Genomic DNA, 15,996 nt, shown 5'->3' on the forward strand with positions numbered 1-15,996 from the left:
GCAGGAGGTTAACAGGGTCTGGATGTGCAAAACACAGAGTTGTACAGAAGACACGTGGCAGGGAGCTACATCAAAGACTTGTAACATCTGTTACCTGCTACACAGCACTTTTACTGAAGCAGCAGCACGTTCTTCAATGAAACAAACAATGCAATAAAGTCGTAACCCTGCTGAGGAAAGTCCTGCTGGGGTGAAGAGACATGCTGCCTGAGGACGATCTCATTTAATTCCCTCAAATTGTTGTCCCACAAATCCCAGTTCAGTGCTGACTATGGCTAAATTGTTAAATCCAGTTATTGTTTGTTGAATCCAACAGATCCCACCCTCAGTCTGAGCAGGCGCCGTGAACAACCAGTAGGAGTTGCTAAGGCAACGACAATTACATGATCCCTCACTGGCTTCCCACCCAAAAATATGGCCAAATGTGATTGTGACTGATGCCTCTGTGATGGAGAATATGTCCCCTTTTTAAAGCGAGGTTGATCACTAATCAAAATTAGTCTTGCCTATTATGATCTAAAGAACACAATTGTTTTTTCTATTACACCTGCATTTAACAAACAAGAGTACAGACTACTTCATTGCTGAAGTGGAGGTTTTCAGCGAAATGTAATGATTCTGTATTTCTGATAGATGAATATCATAAAGTATCATATATAGAAACTGCTGTATGACAAAAAAATAAAAGAAATGTAAACTGTAAACTTTTCTGAATTGGAAAATGGAAACATTGTTTAAATTAACTTGTAGAATTAACTGTGCAGCCCTGAACCACATGTGTGGTGACAAACCATCGCATTCAGTTGTTAAACATGTTGCGACACCCCGCGCTTCATTAAGGCCTGTAAGAGTATTGTGCCATTTCCTGTGTGTGAGTAAAAACGTCCCATGTTGTCATTTTCCCTCCAGAAAGCATGTAGGGAGTTCAGAGCAGCACATAGTTTCATAGCAATCAGGAATCTACAGCAGATTATATATAAACATATACCATCCCCTCCCCAATAGTGTGATTGGCTCACCATGCTGCCAGCCAGTGCTGTGGACAGTTGGTCTGGGCGCTCCTCTTCAGATCCCTCCCTCTCCTCCTGTCTACTGGGCTCTGCCGTGCCAGCGATGGCTCCTGCCAACGTAAAAAACACACTACCTTCAGACATGGGGTGTGTGTGTGTGTGTGTGTGTGTGTGTGTGTGTGTGTGTGTGTGCGGGTGGTTGTGGAGTGTGTGATTGCGTAAAAAGGGCCGGATTCCTTGGTCTAAAGTACAGCAAGCAGAATGAAAGCTGGCACTAAAATCGCGATACCATCGCAAAATCCCCACAATTCAACAGCTCTCAGAAGAGTGTGGGGGCATAGAGTGATGGTAAAACTTGCTGGCTGGGACAAGAAGTACTCCGTACAAATCAGGTCGAGCCAATGTAAACACACTCCACACATGCAGTGCTGCAGACAGACATGCAGGCACATGTGTGACGCCACGACGGAAACCTTGGAGCTCATCACCTGACCTGACCTGATGGGAGAAACCCAACATTCCTCATGAGATTATCAGCTGCCAAACAGATAGCTGTAGGAGAAGCAGACAGCCAACGTGGACAAACTCCACCACTTTTCTACACACCCAACAAGCCAAAAGGTGCTCCAGCTGAGTTGGCACACTGAGGTGGATATCCCGGTCACAGCAAAACAGCAAAATAATTCTTATTCTGGATATCTGAACAGTGCTGTGCATTGCTACAGTGGCTGCACATGTAATAAAGTTTAAACATTGCCATTAAATGAAGACAGAGGGAAATAATGACCTTGACTTGATTCACTAAATAACTGCATGAAAAGTAACACTGACATTTCACTGCCTTCTCTTCCTGTGCATATGGAAGCTCAGTCAGGAAGCTCTGTGCAAGTTTACTATAAAAGAGAGTAACACACACACAGGCAGCTAGACAAAACATGGACAAAGTGTTCACTTCCTTGTGTTTACAGTATTACTAGACTTAACTACAATATCTTCATTACAAGGACACAACTTGAAACTGGATCGAAGTTCTCACTGTCTCACTTCCCTACACTTATTTTCTTTCAGACACACCCCCTTTTGCACACAGCTCAACAAAAAGAAAAAAAAATACTACTCTCAACTCACAAAATACTATTCCCAAAGTTGACTTCTCTTACCTGTACAAAGTGCTGAATCTGCTAACTTTTTGTTGAAACTTTTGTCTACCTGTTAGGGTTGAATTAAAGCTCAATGCCTTGCAAAGTAGCAGCAGTCTCCGTCTCCCAAACACTTACTGGTTGTAATCCAGTGCATGACATACGTCCCTCCCTCCCTCCCTCCCTCTCTCGCTCACTCTGTCTGTCTCTATTGCTTACTCTTTCTCCCTCCCACTCTGTAAGCGCCAGGCTTCTCAAAGTGAAAGAAGCCATACTACAGGCCACAGACTCACCCACCTCCACTCATGACTCATTTTATCAAAAGGGATGGCTTTCATCACTAATCGCTCATGAATATAGAAAACATCACATGTAGACAACCAGTCATAATTGCTTTCAAAAAGGTACAATATCACGCTCTGAGCAGCATGAGTCACCTATTGACTCAATAAAAATAGTGTCAGACAATTTAACTATACAAAAAGAATGTGCACTGAAAATGCGATGCGATGTAAGTTAACTAAAGTCTTCACAGCAATCTGACATATTATTGCCCTATAACGTGATGGCTTACATGTTAGCTAACAATTGCCTATTTATTTTTCTATTCTTTAATTGCCTGGCGTTGTGTTTCTGGCCACCTGGTGAATCTAAGTCCAACACTCACTCTCCTTTTGGCTCTGATTTGGACTCAATATCTGGCTCTTTAGGTAGATGTTCACATGCTAGCTTAGTAGCAGCTAGTGTACAGTGTGTTAATCAGAGCTTGTCGGCTGAAAACAGCTGCCTGCTGCTGCTGCTGCTGGAAACCAGGCTGATGAGAGAGATGAGACTGAAGCATACAGTGCGTTTGTGGGCTGTGAAACCAAAACAATGAGCCAAAGGGACTAAAAAGCTGGGCAGCTCTGCATGTTAGCCCCCCCATTAGTGCACTTTATGAATAATCATCCAGTATTCAAAATATGTGCAAATATTTCTTTATTTCTCAAACAACTGCTAAGGCGCCATGTTTCGCTCCGGTTAGCAAGTGTTGTAAGCAAAATTTGAAAGTGAAAAGCATTGTAAGTATATTTATTTTGTCAAGGCGAGTACACAATTTGGTGGATTAAGAGGCGAAGTAATGTATAATCCAAAACTCAAAATTCTGCTGCAGTTTGGATGTCATATTTACAGTGGGATATGTTAACACAAATGTCGTCAGGAAAACAAAACAGATATTCCACATACAGTAGGGCATAACTACCACACCTTCCTCAGCATTATGCATGCTTACGCACGTCAAATCCTGTCTTCAGATACATCGTCATTGTTACTGTTGTGTACATGACATTAATCCATTAAACTAACAAGTATTGGCCATTTTAAGGCCACGTCATTTTGTTGCCAAAACGTTTTGTCAAACACAAACCTTTGTCTAAATAAAATACAGTCTAAAACTGGCAAAATGTGATTAAAACCAGGAACTGTCTGATCAAAGAATAAGTACAAAAAAATACGACTCTGAGCAAGCATTCAATGCCAGCTATGGTCACATTTGGGTCAATGCAAAAAAAGGTTTGAGGTTTAATGCACAAGTCAAACTTCTACACATACGCCAGTTAAGTGAGAGGACTGAGGAGTTAAGAACTTGCAGTAATGATAAGACTGGAGAGTGTGGACTTGACTAAGAAGGAAGGGAGAGGGTCTGGGGAAGAGATACGAGTCTTAATGTCCTCTGATGAAGACATGCTTTTTGTCAAAAAAACGATAGTTGCTTCACGTGACTAAAAGTTATAAGACTTCATCCCTCCAGATTGATTCTTAGTGTCCATCAGAACTTTAGAGAGGTCGGTCGCAGATTTAGGAGAGAATATCTGGTTGGTAAGAGGTGACCTACTGAGTACAGCGTGAGATATCCAGTAAAGCAAATGGTATTAGACTGTATTAGATTCAGCTAGGCGTACCTAATAAAGTGGCAGAGTTCATATAAAAATGTACCATAAAAACACCACTGAAAAAATATCATTATTTTCCTCATTCAGTTGTGTTCAATGTGTTCAATGCAGTAGCTTCGTCTTCACATTTAATTTGATCACAATGACACCTCTTAATTATAAAAAAGAAAAGTGTCACTGTGATGATACAGCCACACAATCCAGTGGTGGTTACAATAAATGCCAAAGCAGACAGTACTTCAGTTAGCGATATGGAAATTAGACTTAGTTAGCAAAGGCTAAATGAAGTGCAGAGTGGGGGCAACAGAGATATTAAGTAACAAGGAGAAATAATCAAAGCAATTGTCAAATATTTAGCCTTCAGAAATATGATAGCGATTAAGCCTTTGGATGAATTTAGTTTCTTTTCCTCCTCGGGAGTATGAAATACACTCCAGTGCAGTGGGGGATTCCGAGGTGCTTTCCTCGGACCATAAAAACAATCGATCTAGAAATTTCCAGCATTACCGGTAATATTGTCAGCTTCACTAGAACAGTGAATAACAGGTGCTCTGTTTGACTCGTGACAACACAACAGGTGTGAGCGTATTATACCAGGAACAAAGTTGAAAGACATGTAAGGTGAAAGTGAAAGTAGACCACAGCCTCACTACAGGCTGGCACTGTGCTAGAAGGCGACTAGTTTAGACAAACCGAAAGTGTGCGTGTGTATGTGCGGTGTTTGCAAACGTTAGCATCATGCTAGCTGCCGGGATAGCAACATTACTAGAGGCTGGTGTGTAAAATTCGTTATTCTGGCAACAGAAAACGACAAAACGACTTAAGGTTCAACACGTCCAACACAAGCCTGACAGCTCGAGGACATGTCACACACGACACATTCTTTGGAAGTTACTTAATTTTAAAAAAGAAATCGAGTTACTCACTCAGAAAGAATCAGCTGACACAACGGTGACTCAGTAGACTACACGACTTCCGCATTCTTGTGTGATGACACAAGCGCTAGCCAATAGTCAAGAAGGAAACTGAACATTCTATACCAATGGCGCTACAGAATTCGTGCCGGCCAATGAGGATTTACAATGATCCGGCGTGTGAATCGTACACACCCACAGCAGAGCCAATCAGGTGCCACAAAAGTCCTAAAACGCACCAATAGAAAATCACAGCGCGGCACAAACTGGATGCACACATACACAGTGCGGTACGTGCGCATAGCCACACATAGTTATACCAGGCATAGTCCGGCAGGGGTTGAAAATATTCTGTACAATTAAAAAAAATAGGTTTAATTTTTTTCAAAACTGAAATGAGTAGAATCATAGCTGTCAACGATTGAAACGCTATTCCCCAAATGAACTTCAGTAAAAGAGAGACACATGAAAGTGAGGTTGAAACAAATTTTAAAAGGTCATAGAAAAAGTAAATTCAGAAAAATGTGTTTCAAGGGTTTTAATGTGGATCCAGCCAGCTCAACCCCCTCTGCTTAGACGGCACTGATTGTCAAGCTGAAACAATTAGTTGATTTTTTTTAATTGATTTTATTTTATTTAATTGATCAATAGAAAATTAATTCACAACCATTTTAATAGTTGAGTAATCATCAAAACACGCCAAATGTTCTCTGGTTCCAGCTTCTCCAATGTGATTATTTGCTGTTTTTGTTGTCATTAATAAATTAAATTATAAATAAACTGAATGTCTTTGGGTCCGGGACTGTTGGGTGGACAAAACAAGCAATCTGAATATGTTATGTTGGACTCTGGGAACTGGTGGTGGGCATATTTGACATTTTCTGACATTTGCTGGACAAAACGATGAAGTGATTAATCCAAAAATAATTGACGGATTAATCATCAACGAAAATAATCATTAGCTGCAGGCAGCCCTGGTCTAATCACTTCTTGTTTTGAAATTTCATTCGAACCACTTCAGTTCAAAGTGACAATTAACTGCATGATCCTTTTCCTTTCTCCTGGAGCCCCCTGACACAGACAGCACGTGTATACATTCATCTGACGTGCCTGTGCAGTTCACAGCAATGTAGCTGGGGTCAGACACTATTTTAGTTCATCTGCCTTGTCTGCAACAGCCCGGACCTGACCTCATATGCTCTCTGATACCAGTTAAAGTGTCCCTCAAAGTCTCACCTCACCCACTGTCTTTGCTGCAATCAATGACTAAAATAAAATAAAATGTGTAATCTCTAAGAATAATAATTAAATGAGAGTAGAAAGTTCTGGCTTCACTTGCTGATCTTACAGTACTCTTTCTGTTATGGCAGTTTAAATAAATATTGCTCCCTCTGCTGGTGGAAGTCAGAAACCAGAGAGGAACCTCAGAGGGACTAGTGTGAGACAGAATTGTCTCTCAGTTTTCACCCTCAACACTACCACCGCTGTACTTCTGTTTCACTCCCTGCTGTTCTTTACATTCTGATTGCATGGTCTTAGTTTTGAGCCGTGATTAGTTATATTACAAAAAAGGATAGTTCTTCACCTGAGCTTATTGCATGTTGCAGGTATCCTAGCCTAGCCTAGTGGGTGTAGTATCTGTATCTTCATTATTGTCCCCAGGCTGAGGTTAATGTGTTTCCCAAACGACTGAGGCTCTGAGGACTGACAAGTGATTAGACACTGGACTCTGGATGACAAAACATGGGGCACTGCTTTTCAACTTTTTTGGCTAATGTGCAGCAGGAAGCGAGGAGGCGGACAGGTGGGTGTAGATCCTAAAGGACCAATCACAGTTGGTCATCAGGTCAGTACTTATCCGCACGCCATCGGGACGGACACTGATTTTGATCTTTCTCTTCTCTGAAGTGTGGCCCATCTACAATCACAGCATGGTAAGAGACTTCACCATTATCAGAGTCCATTATGATGTGCTGGTGCTCTCAGTCGTGGGACATTATAGATATTTTCATGGATGAGTAATTCAAAGATCATTGTATCTTCAGTGGATAAGAACCAGAGAGATCGTTATAATGATTTATATCTTTTTCTTTCTTTTTAGACAAGCTACACAGAAAAAGGGGAGAAGGTAAGATTAAAGCTGCCTCTGAAGATGGCTTTTTTTGGACAGGTGTCTATGATGTGTTAACAGTACCGTTAGTTTTGCAGAAGAAGGCCTGAATCATAATGAATTATTCTAAACCTACAACTAATATGAGATTTCTGAAGTCTTTATGTGAAGCTACACACACAGAAAACACTTTAAACTGTTGCACGCTGTTGTTTAGGTTTTTAACTATCAGCCAATGTAATTCATCTGTTGCACCTTTGCCTTTTAGCCGGCAAGGGGAAAGTTTATCAGGTTTCATCATCTCACCTTCTGGGTCGGCAATGCCAAACAGGTCAGTATCCAAACGCTGACACACGACTAAAAGTTTTAAAGTCTTCTGCGTCATTTTCATGATTTCATTCTTTTCACGTTTGGATGAAGATGAACTTTTTTGGATTCCAGACGTATTGCATTTGAAGTTTCACATCAAAAGATGAATCGATTAATAAAGAAAATGATATTGAGATGAATCAATAATGAAAATCATCGTTAGCTCCAGCCCGACCGCATGTATACATTTTAATGACATGAACACACACACACACACACTCAGTTCATTCAACCACTCTGGTTCAGCACATGGGCCAGACAGCACACAGCCAGCATTGAGCAATCCACAGTCAATACATTTGGCAGGAGATTAACTCTTTTAGCGGTTCATCAGAAACTCCCCTCACAGTAAAGACAGTCTGACCTCTTCGCAGGCAGCCTCCTTCTACTGTGATAAGATGGGCTTCGAGCCTTTGGCCTATAAGGGTTTGGAGACTGGCAATCGGGAGGTGGTGTCTCATGTCATCAGACAGGATAAGGTATGCAGTCAAACATCCCGAGCTGATTAAATAAACACTCTAGTTCTTGAATTGACAGTATATCCATGATCATTGATCCCCCCCCCTCTCTCTCCTCGCAGATAATGTTTGTGTTCGAATCTCCGCTAAATCCCGGAAATGAAGGCAAGTGTTCTCGTCAGAAAACTCGAGACTATATGAAGGATGAAATGCTGTGAACACCACTTACAGTATGTTTGCATTTCAACTTGATTTTTATCTTCCCCCAGAAATGGGAGAACACTTGATGAAGCACGGAGACGGAGTCAAAGACGTCGCTTTCCAAGTGGAGGACTGTGACTTCATTGTCAAGGTACCAATGATACACAGAAGTATCACTGTGTAACACGCTGATGGATGCAGGCGCAGTTTGGATTCAATTGGCCACACCCTGCAGGAAGACTATGAACTGAAATTTAATTGCAAGAGGCAGAACTGAGAGATGGGGTAAAATGTGTGTGGAGCTCTCAGCCTGTGTTGAAACAGGGGCAAACATGCCGGCGTTGTGTGACTTTGATGTTTAGTGGCTCATTTGAACTCTTGAGCTCAGTCAAGGTCAACACTGGAGGTTTGGATGAACTCTCTCTGTTGACCGTCAGGTGGCTACAAAGATACAGAGTCACCGCTGACTTTAGATCAACAGTAGCGTCAACTAAAATACGTCAAGCAGTATATCACAGCATGTATGGGAAGATATTCTGTCTTCAGCCACTGGGGGGCCTCCGGGAGCCGCCTTCAGACTGTTCACTGATAACTGTTGTTATGCTCTTGTACTTCCCAACTCATCCCAACACCTCTCCACTGACAGACAGCTGTGGAGCGAGGGGCCGTAATCGTCAAGGAGCCCTGGGTGGAACAGGACAGCCACGGGAGAGTCAAGTACGCGGTGGTTCAAACGGTACGTGAAGACCTTTGAAAGCCTCACGTCAGTACACACAAGAAACTGCAAATTAACAACAATGTTGTGTTCATGTTTTGCTCCCCAGTATGGAGATACAACACATACACTCATTGAGTACCTCAGCCCCTACAAAGGCCTTTTCCTGCCGGGCTACAAAGAGCCTCTGTTTAGGGATCCTCTGTTAGCAAAACTGTGAGTCTCTTGAAATTCAACCAAAATACATTTGTACTGTTTTGCACTAAACTGAGTATTATGTATACTATGTATTCAAATGTGGGAAAGAGTCATATTGATAAAAAGCTACTTGCATTTCCAACATGCCTCATCAAAATATCTATCTGTTAGTCATACTGAATTTATAATGAGGCTCTATTTTCTTGTCTTTATTGGTCTAATTGGACCTGACATGCTAGGAAGTGTTATACTGGGCTGCTTTTCATGGTTTAGATTGAAGATCTTAGCGTATTGTACAAGTGTCAGTGATTTTATGATACCAAGTATGACTTTGCCTGACACCCAAAATATTAAATAAATGCATTTTGATCAAATATTGTCATCTAAAAAACAGAGAGGACGAGAGCTTTACCTGTATGTAATGGGTTTTCAATTCTAAATGATTTTGCTGAGCCTTTATGGAAAAGTACCGGTGCAATGTTTTTTTCCTCTTCTCCTCTTTGTAGACAACCAGGAGGTTTGAACTTCATCGATCACGTTGTGGGAAACCAGCCAGATGATGAAATGGTGCAAGTTTCAGACTGGTAAGACTCCTGTTTGACGCACGTACGCAGACACACACTGCGGGCACAGCGGACACAGGGGGCAAAAGGACAAGTAAACACTCGGCAGGCGGTCAATCCGCCTCTGTCGCAGGGTGGAATGTTGCACGTATGCAAAAGCTCCAGTGCAACAAGTCCAAATTTTGTTTCAATGAAAGGAGGTACATTTAAACAATTCCAAATAAGGTATGGCTTGTGCATTTTAGCTTATCATCACAATTGTGTTGTCCAAACTCCAGGTATCAGAAGTGTCTGATGTTCCATCGGTTCTGGTCAATAGACGACAAGCAGATCCACACGCAGTACAGCGCGCTGAGGTCCATAGTGGTGACGAACTATGAAGAGACCATCAAGATGCCCATCAATGAACCTGCAAGGGGGAAAAAGAAGTCACAAATCCAGGTGTGACTTTATCAGTCTCATTTTCTTCAGGCCTTTCTGTTCATCACAGTGGTTCATCACCGTGGTTCATCACCGTGGTTCATCACAGTGGTTCATCACAGTGGTTCATCACAGTGGTTCATCACCGTGGTTCATCACAGTGGTTCATCACAGTGGTTCATCACAGTGGTTCATCACCGTGGTTCATCACCGTGGTTCATCACCGTGGTTCATCACAGTGGTTCATCACAGTGGTTTATTACAGTGGGTCCCCAGGAGCTTGAGGAACAGTTGTGCAATTTGATACAATCAAAATCTTCCCATATGTGGATCCCTGGGTCAAACTCTCAAATGTGGGATTGTGACATTACAATCTCCCTCTTCACAGGAATACGTGGACTATAACGGGGGACCAGGTGTTCAACACATCGCCCTCAACACGTCGAACATTATTCAAGCCGTAAGTCTCCTCCGTTTGATTATCGTCACATTAATCCACAGACCTCTGCGTCATTTTCGCTCAGCCTCCCCAAAATCTGCAAGTAAAGGCAAGTTTTTTTTTATCTGCTTTTGTCTTTAAACAGATAGTGAACCTGCGCTCCCGAGGAATGGAGTTCCTCTCAGCACCTGACACCTACTACGACAGCCTGCGGGAGAAACTCAAAACCGCCAAGATCAAGGTGAAGGAGGACCTCAACCGTTTACAGGTGAGGAGACGTATGATTTCAGCAAGCCTGACATTATTTACAGCCTTTTTTTTTTTAACAGCTTGTGTTCTTAAAATATAAACAATCTGTGTTTTTACTTTGAAGGAATTGAAAATCTTAGTTGATTTTGATGACAAGGGATACCTCCTTCAAATCTTCACCAAGCCTGTGCAGGACAGACCAACCCTTTTCTTGGAGGTCATTCAGCGGAACAATCACTTTGTAAGTGCCAGAGACCAGTTACACTAATGACTATTGTAACTGCTAAGCTGAGGGTCATCTTTTAGCCTTCATGTCTGTGTGATGGGATTTGCAGGCCTGTGGTGCTGTTTCCTACATTCACCACCTTTAAGAAGACGAGGCCGAGCCGCCTGAACACCTGTTTACAGCTCCCACCCAGTGCGAACAGTATAACAGTAGCCCACTTGTAAAAGCTCAGTAAATCCATCACAGATACAGATTAAAAGGTTCACTCCTTCACAGCGAGGGGATCTTGGATTGGGTTGCACCCTGTGGCACTTCATTTCTAACACCTAGCACCCGTTCTGCCTGTCAGAACAGGCACATCTTGTCACTCTCCAGCATTTCACTGGATCCACAGATGTGGATACAATGCATGAAAGTGAGACACTGAATCTGAACCACAGCAAAAGAATCTCTCCGAGCAACCACCAACACTTGATCTTTTGATTATCTATGAAAATATTTACATGATTCATTTGTGAGCCCCACGCTGAGTGCAGCTCTTTGTCAAGAGCGGAGTGGATGTTTGAACCCTGTGAGAATATTTATCTGCCGTGATCCGACATCAAAGCGTTTAACACCATGAACGACGTCTGAGAGAAGATCCCCAGAGCCATAACATATGACACAGAAGAAGGCAGATCTTTGGGTAATTAGCCATCTGTGTGTGTTTGTTCTCCCTCCAGGGCTTTGGGGCAGGAAACTTCAAGTCTCTCTTTGAGGCCATTGAGCTGGACCAAGACGCCAGGGGCAACCTCACTGTGCTGACGCCCGAAGGGCAGGCCAAAGCCTTCTACTGATCCTCCGCCTGCTGCTGCCAAACCACACTGTTATATATGGCTGTACATTTCAGAGGCAATCAACAACACCCTCCACAACTACAGTATATCAAACACATAAAGAGTGTTGAATATCTTCATGTGACAAGCTGCAGGGGCGACCAGATATGCTTCAAGTTGTCTGTAGATTGCTGTATGGCTAAATAAAGAAACTCATGTTCGTGCGGGTTGGCATGTGTGTTTACATTTTAAAGGAATAGTTTGTCATTTTGGGAAACATTTGCTTTCTTGCAGAGAGTTAGATGAGAAGATCAATACCACTCTGTAAATATGAGGCCAGTGCCAGCCAGTTAGCTTAGCTTAGCACAAAGACTGCAACCAAAAGTAACAAAATCTACATACCAGAACCTCTAAACACAGGAATGGACTTCACCAGGCCAAGAAATAATCCTGTACACAACCTTTCATTCATTTCATGTCATTTTTACTCTTCAGTTTCTGTACGGATCAAACAGACATTATATATAATGTGTGAAGTTGTGAGCTTCAGAGTTGCTAGTAGGTGGACTTTGTTAGCCTAACTTAGCTTGATGTGTTTTAAATGCATGGATCTCTATTGCATCTTCATTAAAGAAACATATGGTTGGAAAAACATGGTTGTTGATGTTTGATGCAATAACTACAACAGCATTGTGGGTAACGAACATCACAGTGTAGATGCTTGCCTACAAAACACTAAGTTGGTGTTCAGAGAAACCTCTTTTTTTGTATAATTATGTTTATACATATATATATATAATGTCATTAGCATTAGTTGATTTACGGCAAACATGTAGCACGCACACATTCACATAGACATACATGTACATTCTCACTTACAAGTATGACATTCCTTAATCTTACGATGACCCAGATTCACTCCCCACCCTCTACAAAGGCGCACACACACACACACACACACACACACACACACACACACACACACACTTCAATAGGCTTTTTTTTCTTTGCCATTTTTGTGTAGAGTCATTTCAAGTGCACAAAATGAAACTAAAGTAATTCCAGTAATACAATACCAAACTACACATATTCATCAAAGAATAAAAATAGGTGGAGTTTAGCTGTAGATGTAGGTGTAGCAGATGTAGCACATTGCAGTGTAATTTACAGTATTTTTGTGTTATGGTAGATTTTGAACGTAAATAGTATGTAAAAGTGCAAGATGGAGCGTAAATACAGAGTTTTGGTTGAGTTTGAGTGAGAAAACAGTTCATGAATTTTGAAAGTTGTGGTCATTGAATGCATTTTGTGTCAAAGCAATGAAATGTGATCCACAGTTTAGTCCACATTGACTTCTGTTGTGCTGAAAAGTGAACTTGTCAATGAGAAATGTATGTTACCAATTGTAAAAAAAAAAAAATATATATATAATAGTTCCTTTTCCCCTTCCTTTAATAGAACTTCCTCAAAGGGAAATATGGTAAATCAATGTTTTGAGTGATCAACTTTTAGCTGTTTAGGCTGTAGGTATCTGGTTTGTCACAGTTGTGTGAATGAACCCTGTAACGCATAATTACATCAGAATTTCCCCTTGTTTATTTCCCCTTGTGCTCCTTGTGAGAAATCACATTAATGTTTCCTGAATTTTCTAATACTATGACCAAGTTATCTTTAATAGTTTGAAGAAAGTTGATTGGGGACTAACTTTGGGTGAACTACTCCTTTAAGAACAATAGCAAATTCTCTGGATCCTCCTGCAGAAAAATGTATTTTGCACAGAAATTTTATTTCAAAATAATTTATTTGCATATAATTGGAATGAAGACAGGCTGATACATCTGTGATGGCACTGGTCAGTTTCCATATAGAAACATTCAGTCTATACAGAAACCACTCTTTCAAACCTGGACAAAATGGATAAATATATTAGTAAATAAATATATTAGTGACATGTCACTATATTGAAATGTTCTATTATATATAAAATACAACACTATTTCATTTCTGTGTTTTGTTGTTCTCTTTTTGTACACAAAGTATCCAAAATATACTGACATATCCCTTAAAGTTCTGGAGGGATTTGAACTCATAGAAAAGGCAGTTTCAGCTCACTACTCTTGCAGGACATAACAAAACAAACACACAAACAACACAAAGAGAAAGATCTTGAACAGGATGAAATCACATCAGATATTCTGCGGCATCACTAAATGCTATGTGTCATGTTGATGGTTTTGGGCTTGTTTTAAATTAACACTTTTGAGTTGTATGTTGTTTTTCTTTTAATATAAAATCAGCTTAAGCCAAAGTGCTGCTTGTAGTTCAGTCATTTCCATCTCAGCCTCAGAGACGGTTTGGACTTTAGCTGGAGGACGCTGCGTTGACACATTCAAAGTGAGGTATTAGTACAAGGGACTGCAGCTGACTGCATGATTGTCCAAAATATTGAGTCCAAAATGATTTCTGGCATGTTCTCTCATGTCATTAATTCTGAGATTTAAGGAAAAGGTTGAAGTAGGAAAAAAAGGCACAACACATACTATGTTATAAGTTCACTGTGTTCAAGATTTTGCCTCTTTGGTTAGACAGGTAAGAGCTTAGTGTGTTGGGAGGTTCCTGATTGAGGATTATGAACAGTTTGGAGGAATAAGGCACAAGTGAGGCTTTAGTAAGTGCTACTGGTTACATTGCAATACCCATGAGCTCTTTGTCTGCTGTCTGCGCTAAGCTAAACTGTATCTGAAGTCTGACTGCTGAGAAAAATCCTTTCACATTTTCACTTTATAGGAAAGTCCACGCTATGGCAGAATTCCTGTTCCTCTGATCTCAGATTATTTAGTCTAGTACACGAGAGCATGGAAGAAGTCTGTGGTTCAACTGAAAAGAAGAGAGCCATGTTTGATGGCACAATGAGGTCGACTTTTATCTACACAGTTTGAGTGTTCAGAGTCATTTTCCAGGGATCTAAACACATTGTGGCTACATGGGAGAAGACGGAATAGTGGGTAACAAAGATTTGGTTAAACATGTTTAAAAGCAATTTATCTGAATGAAAAAACATCTTTAAAACAATGTATTTGATTTCTGATTCATGGTGGATCTTCCTTCAAGTGCTGTAAGCTCAGAAGCAGGGATTGGCAATGCACACATTTACCACGACAAAGGATCTTTCACCGATTCAGGCGTCATTACTGTAACCAAGATGAATTCTTCCCATTTTTCCAGTGTTTGATTGTTTCTGAGACATTTCTCAGGTTCTAAACATTACAGTTTGAAATCATGGGAAAAGCACACCAAGCTTTCATTAAACTGCTGCTACGGCAACGGGCGGAGCTGATGGTTGGGTCTACCTCGCATGGCTTTACTCCAGTCATATCATTAAATACTCACTGTCTTTTTCTACGGCGGCAATGTGAAACATGTTTCTAGAGCTTTAGTTGCTGGAGGACAACAGGAGGGTATAACCTTTTTGAAGGGTGACACAACATTGTGATGAATCAGGCATGAAAGGAGCGGAGGATGTGGCTGTCATCCTTCTGATGAGGCCTGTTCACTCTGCACGATGATCAGGGGGTTTAACAGCACTGAGGTCAAACATGTGAAGTGACCACTGGCAAGAGAAATGACGAGACAATAGCTTGTAATGACGACGACATAATTCAGTCAAACTGGTTCATTGTGAAAAGTGAAAAAAAAAAAATTACAGACTACAAAAAAAACGAAACAGAAAATGATCCAAAACACAAACAAACATGTTGAAAACAGCTGCCATTATTGAAATAATGAAAACAAGGCCCATGCGAGGCTCAGCAACCTCAGTGAATGCTCGTTGTTTGAGGGGCTGAGCATCAAGCTTTCTCTCCATTTGGACAGGTCTAACTTTTCGTTGAGTTTATGGTCGCTACATGATTGTGACAAAAAAACAAAAAAAACAAAATCACTACAGCAGTACCTTTAAAGACCCCCTGTGTGAGGCATGTTAAGAAATCTGAGCTGAGGTAGGCTGGAGAGAGAAGCTTCTCTCAGCTGAGGCTGGACTCAGCGAAGGAAGACGCAAGTGAAAGTAAGTACCTCTAAGATAAATCAAGTTCTTTTGTAATAGAGTGAGCGATGCAGAGATGGAGTCTCACTTCACGAGGGCTCAACACCCACTAAGCAAGGATCATTCGTTAGTTGTCACTAAGGAGCATGGGAACTTGTGGTATCATGTTGGTAATTCATTTTCTTCCTATAACT

At 41.2% G+C, this 15,996-nt stretch overlaps 1 protein-coding gene across 1 annotated transcript; it reads left to right on the forward strand.

Moving 5' to 3' along the window:
- Positions 1 to 6,868: 6,868 nt before the first annotated feature.
- On the forward strand, positions 6,869 to 11,781 carry hpda (4-hydroxyphenylpyruvate dioxygenase a). Its single transcript, XM_070917567.1, has 14 exons — positions 6,869 to 6,931; positions 7,099 to 7,125; positions 7,376 to 7,438; positions 7,851 to 7,955; positions 8,057 to 8,099; positions 8,204 to 8,286; positions 8,782 to 8,871; positions 8,960 to 9,066; positions 9,555 to 9,632; positions 9,890 to 10,052; positions 10,420 to 10,491; positions 10,616 to 10,738; positions 10,844 to 10,960; positions 11,668 to 11,781. Exons 1-14 carry the CDS (start codon positions 6,929 to 6,931, stop codon positions 11,779 to 11,781), a joined length of 1,188 nt encoding a protein of 395 aa, XP_070773668.1. The 5' UTR covers positions 6,869 to 6,928.
- Positions 11,782 to 15,996: the final 4,215 nt, after the last annotated feature.

The sequence above is a fragment of the Enoplosus armatus genome, chromosome 13 (assembly GCF_043641665.1).
Source record: "Enoplosus armatus isolate fEnoArm2 chromosome 13, fEnoArm2.hap1, whole genome shotgun sequence".
Classification (NCBI taxonomy): Eukaryota; Metazoa; Chordata; class Actinopteri; order Centrarchiformes; family Enoplosidae; genus Enoplosus; species Enoplosus armatus.